The following is a 5,498-nucleotide window of genomic DNA, read 5'->3' as shown; positions in this document are numbered from 1 at the left end:
GGCATATGATTATAAAGTAAGTGAACAAAGAAGCTATTTATAACAAATCAAAGCCTGAAGAGACATTTTCATTTTCCTCTAATATAAGAAATTTGAGATGAGGTGTCAGGGAATGGGCTGTGACAAAGCAAATGTGAGATTCAGAAGGAGACACTTGAGGTGGAAATTTCTTAAAGATCCTCAGCAGAGCAGATTAAGGATCCCTTCACCTTCTCTGCAGAAGTCCCTGGGCCCAGGAGAAGGAGATTTTGCCCTTGAGAATTCTGACCAGTGCTCCCTTCATGTCTTTGTTTCTTAGGCTATAAATGAAGGGGTTCAGCAGGGGAGTCACCACTGTATACATGACAGCAGCTGCTGTGTCCTCTACCACTGAGTTAGAGGAAGAGGATGAGGGACACAGATAAGCCCTTATTACTGTCCCAAAGAACAGGGCCACCACAGAAAGGTGTGACCCACAGGTAGAAAAGGCCTTGTGCCTCCCCTGGGCAGAAGGGACCCTGAGGATAGCTGTTACAATGCGGATATAAGACACCAGGATGAGCAAAAAGGGGATTAAGATGACTGCACCCCCCAGGAAGAGAAGCACAAGCTCATTGATATGGGTTTCAGAGCAAGCAATCTTCATCAGGGGTCCCAGGTCACAGAAGAAGTCTGGAATGACCTTCTTAGAGCAGAAGGAGAGCCGGAATATGAGAAAGGTGTGTGTCATGGCAACAAGGTTTGTGAGGGTCCAACAGGTTATCACCAAGAGTGAGCAGCGCTGGAAGCTCATGATCATCGTATAGTGGAGAGGGTGACAAATGGCCACAAAGCGATCATAGGCCATTGTGGCCAGGAGGAAGATGTCCATGTCTCCAAAGGTCAAGAAAAAATAGAGCTGGACCAGGCATCCTGCATAGGAGATGGTCCTGCTTTGGGTGTGGATGTTCACCAGGGCCTTGGGTACTGTGGTGGAGGTGAAAAGGATGTCAACACAGGACAGGCTGGCAAGGAAGAAGTACATGGGGGTGTGGAGTCGAACGTCAGTACTAATTGCCAGGACAATGAGCAGATTCCCAGCTACAGTGACCAGATACATCCACAGGAAGAGCAAGAAGAGGATGTGTTGTTGTTGTGGCTTCTCTGACAGTCCCCAAAGGAGGAATTCAAAGGTGCTGGTCTGGTTCCCTCTTGCCATGAGCACAGAAGTCAATAAGGAATGTCCTGAGTTACCTTTCTGAGCTGATTCGCTCTAGATGAGTTCTCAGCAAAACTTTCTCTGATCTCTAGAGAAATGACAGTGTTTGTATAGTAACCATCTTGTATATGCATTGGACATTTAATATAGTCTGCTGAAGATATTTTTCCAGAAAGTTCTGCAAGATGCAAATGATAACCACTGAAATAACCTTGCATACTTTTCTATATTTTTTTCTGGCCAAAGTGACTCTACTTGTACTGTAGTTTTACTTAGCTTTGCTCTGAAGAACAAGGAAGATTTGTTTAGTCACTTTCATGTGTCTTATAGCTACTGAATGCCAACTGTTCCCCTGGTTCAGTGCCAAACAACTAACATAGTAATAATGCTTAACCCCTTAACCCCAGGCAGCTTTTCCATCTCAAGAGATGGCTATGACTACCTACATTGAAATCTTACGTCATTTGGATTCAGTCTGCCATAACTACACAAACTACTCTTGGATCCGTGGGCAGCATCTGCTCTGATTCATCAGTGTCACAAACATAATATTCTGAAGACAATAGCTCATGTTTCTGAGCTTTTTAGAACCCATGTTTCTAGTAGGCAAGAAAACTACTTAGTGAAGACCTAGGATATCTATACTATTCTTCAAAGCTTTAGTGAAATGGGAAAAAAGATCAAAACCTCTGTTGTCTAGAATTGCAAAGTCAGAGGGAAGCATTTTTGATTCTAGCTCATGGGAGATGGAGGTAGAAAGTTGAGCAGTTAATAGCTAGCCTCCACTACATAGTGATTTTGAATCCAGCTTGGGCTCCATGAGAGCTTATATAAAATGAAAAGAAAGAAAATGATAACAGAATAAATACATACATCATATTTCATTTATATCAATGAGCACACTTCATTGATATTTCCAATTTCCTAATTAACTTACTAATCATATACTACATAAGACTACAGAGAGATAGATTCCCTCTGTACTCTATTTCCATGACCATATCTTCATCTGCACCTCAGTAGGCCAGGGCCATCCAAGTTATTACCCAAGCTCCAAACTACTGCCTGCTGTTTCCCCAGCAACCCCAGAAGCTGAGTTCTGTCCTGACACTTTTGCATTCCATCTTATCTTTCCACACCTCTAATCTCAGCCTCAGACACCTGCAGCCGTCAGAAACCACCAGATGAGACTCCTATTCTAATACCCTGCCCGCCACCCACTCTGGACAAACCCAGCAATGGAGAGTTTCTCCCTTCCCCTTCTGCACTCCATTTCTTAGGCTACAACTCCACCTATATCTTGAAAGCTGTTGTAGCCCAGGACAAACAGGGTCCTGCAACTACCAGGGACCACCAGCTCTACATGCATACCCAGAGGTCTGTTCTGACCCAGGACAAGTAGCAGCCTGAAGCCATCAGTGTTTACCAGCTCTGCATCCTTGGAAGGCTGATACCACCAAGGACAACCAGCACTACCTGCTATTTCAGAGGCCTGTTGATATCAGGGCCTACCAGCTCTACATGTAGCCCCAGATGTCTACTCTCATCGGGTTCACAGAGTGCCACTACCAACATCAAAATAAAAGGAATTAACAACCATTGGTCATTAACAATTCTCAACATCAATGGTTTTAATTACCCCAATAAAAGGATACAGGCTAACAGAGTGCTTGTGGAAGCAGGATCCATCATTCTGCTGCATGAAAGAAACATACCTTACCAACAAAGATAGACATTACCTTAGAGTAAAGGGCTGGAAAAAAGTTTTCCAAGCAAATGAACCCAAACAACCTGGAGTAGCTATCCTAATATCTAATCAAATAGTCTCTCAACCCAAAGTAATGAAAAGAGATGGAGATGGACACTTTATACTCACCAAAGGAACAAAAATCCACCAAGATGACTTCTTAAATTTGAACATCTATGCCCTTATATGCAAAGGCACCCATATCCATAAAAGAAACATTATTAAAGATTAAATCATACATTAAACCACAAACAATAATAGAGGAATACTTCAATAGCCCACTCTTACCAATGGATAAGTTATTGAGACAGAAACTAAACAGAGGAATAATGAAACTAGCAGAGGTTATGAATCAAACAGACCTAACAGATATCTACAGGTATCACCCAAACAAAATATTTTACTTTCTTCTAAACACCTCATGGAATCTTCTCCAAAATTTGACTGCCACAAAGCAAGCCTCAACAGGTCCAAGAAAATTGAAATATCCAATTGTAACTTATCAGACCACCATGGATTAAAGCTGATCTTGAACAACAACAGAAACAACAGAAAGCCTACATACTCCTGGAAACTGAATAACTCTCTACTCAATGATCACTGGGACAGGGAATAAATAAATAAATAAATAAATAAATAAATAAATAAATAAATAAATACTTTCTAGAATTTAATGAAAAAGAGGGCACAACATACAATTGGCACACAATGAAAGCAGTGCTAAGAGGAAAGCTCATAGCACGACTGCAAAGTTAGTCTCACAATGGTAACGATTCAACTTATGACCTCCCATAAACATTCAATTAAAATTAAAAATCAACAGAACTTAAAGAAGACAGTAACAAATTTAGAAGTTAAAATGCCTCATTAACCTGGAAAAATTGTTAAACGACTTTACTAGATATTCTTAATAACAAAAAGGTATTTTAGAATTCTGAATTCCATAAAATATGCAATAGGTTATTGCCAAGCAGGACCACTGAATGTGTGTTAGAACACTGTCAGTTCCTCCTTAATAACTTCACATTGGTCCCAACCTCCCCAACATCCCTCCCAGAACTCTCCTTCCACTTTATAGATTTCTATTCTACATAAGTTTAACTATCATAGAGTACCCATAAATGTGTGCAATTATGTGCCACTATCTAAATTATTGAATGTTTAAAAATAATAAAAATTATGTCATATATCAGACTCAATGGAATATTATCAGTACAGCAAAGAAAGATGCAATGCTCCAAACACTTTCACAAGATACAATAAAATACAACACACAAGCACCAAAGCAAACCAAAGGAAAGCAGGAACAAGGAAAAACATTTAAAGTCAAAATGAAGCTCAACATTAGAAAGGAAACAAAGCCTTTTCTTATGTATATCCACCAGTTTGTCTGTGTGCAAAGAAATGAATTAGAACTTCTGTCTCATATCATTTACAAGATGAATTCAGAGTGGGCAAAGGACTAAAATATTAGAGCTAAAACTGTGAAAGTCTTAGAAGAAAATATAAGCCTAAATTTTCAAATAAATCAATGGTTTCTTAGATATGACACCAAAATATATGCCACACAACAAAATGTCAGTAAAGAAAACACCATCAAATTAAATTATGATTAAATTAAAATTAAATTAAATTAATACATATAACGTTAATTTAAATAATTAAACCATTTGTGCTTCAAAGAATTATCTCAAGAACTTAGAATGTGGAAGGGTTAATTTTTTTGAAACAGTCACATATAGCCCAATCTGTTCTCAAATTCTCAACTTTGCTAAGAATGACCTAGAACTATTGATCCTTCTGCCTCCACCTCCTGGGTTCTGAGATGACAAGCAGGTGCTACTGTGTCCCATTCGAGGAATAGTGTTTAAAATTTTATTTAGAATATATAAGCAACAACTTATAACTTGAAAGCAAGAACGTAGTTAACAATGATGTATTTAAACATTTACTAGCATATATTTTTGTAAGCAGCTTTACTGAAATAATATAAGATATAGTTTTTCTTTGAGTCTATGCAATTGTGTCCTGTAAAGTATAGCTGTCTGATTTTTAGATATAGAAAATATTTCATATATTTTATATTCTATGTAGGAAATATTATCTATGTGTATAAATACCAAGCAAAAAGCAAAGAACAATGAGAATGAAAGAAACAAACACACAATGAGATGTCTTTTCACACCTACAGAGTCAATAAATCAGTAACATCAACTATATCAAGGATGAGAAGAAGGGAGGACCTAGGACCCTGATGGTGGAATGCAGAACAGTATGTCCAATTTGGAATGCAGTTTGACATTTCTCTAAAGGCTAATCAAATGGTTATCTACCTGGTCACACCTAAGAAGATGGAAAACATGTACAAAAATGTTCTTAACTATTTATTATACACAAAAGCAGAAAACAACTCCCATGCATACCAATTGGTGACGGAACCCATTGGTGGAACAGCAGAGCTCCCTGGCTCTGGAATGCCGCATCATGAGGACTCACTCTTCCAACAAGCTCCAGGGATGCTGATGCTGGGTAGGGAGAGCATGGTACCCTCCTCAGGCAGCTGTTACACACAAA

The 5,498-nt window shown here is 38.9% G+C and overlaps 1 protein-coding gene across 1 annotated transcript; it reads right to left on the bottom strand.

Annotated features, from left to right (window-relative positions):
* Positions 1 to 205: 205 nt before the first annotated feature.
* Or1p1 (olfactory receptor family 1 subfamily P member 1) lies at positions 206 to 1,177 on the bottom strand. The gene has a single exon (NM_001000038.1). The coding sequence runs from the start codon at positions 1,175 to 1,177 to the stop codon at positions 206 to 208; it is 972 nt and encodes a 323-aa protein (NP_001000038.1).
* Positions 1,178 to 5,498: the final 4,321 nt, after the last annotated feature.

Source organism: Rattus norvegicus, chromosome 10 (assembly GCF_036323735.1).
Source record: "Rattus norvegicus strain BN/NHsdMcwi chromosome 10, GRCr8, whole genome shotgun sequence".
Lineage (NCBI taxonomy): Eukaryota > Metazoa > Chordata > Mammalia > Rodentia > Muridae > Rattus > Rattus norvegicus.
Note: the sequence above shows the minus strand (reverse complement) of the source record. Positions and strands in the feature narration are given on the sequence as shown.

Coding starts and splice junctions, on each gene's coding strand:
- Or1p1 (NM_001000038.1), bottom strand. CDS start 1,177: ATGGCAAGAGGGAACCAGACCAGCACCTTTGAATTCCTCCTTTGGGGA.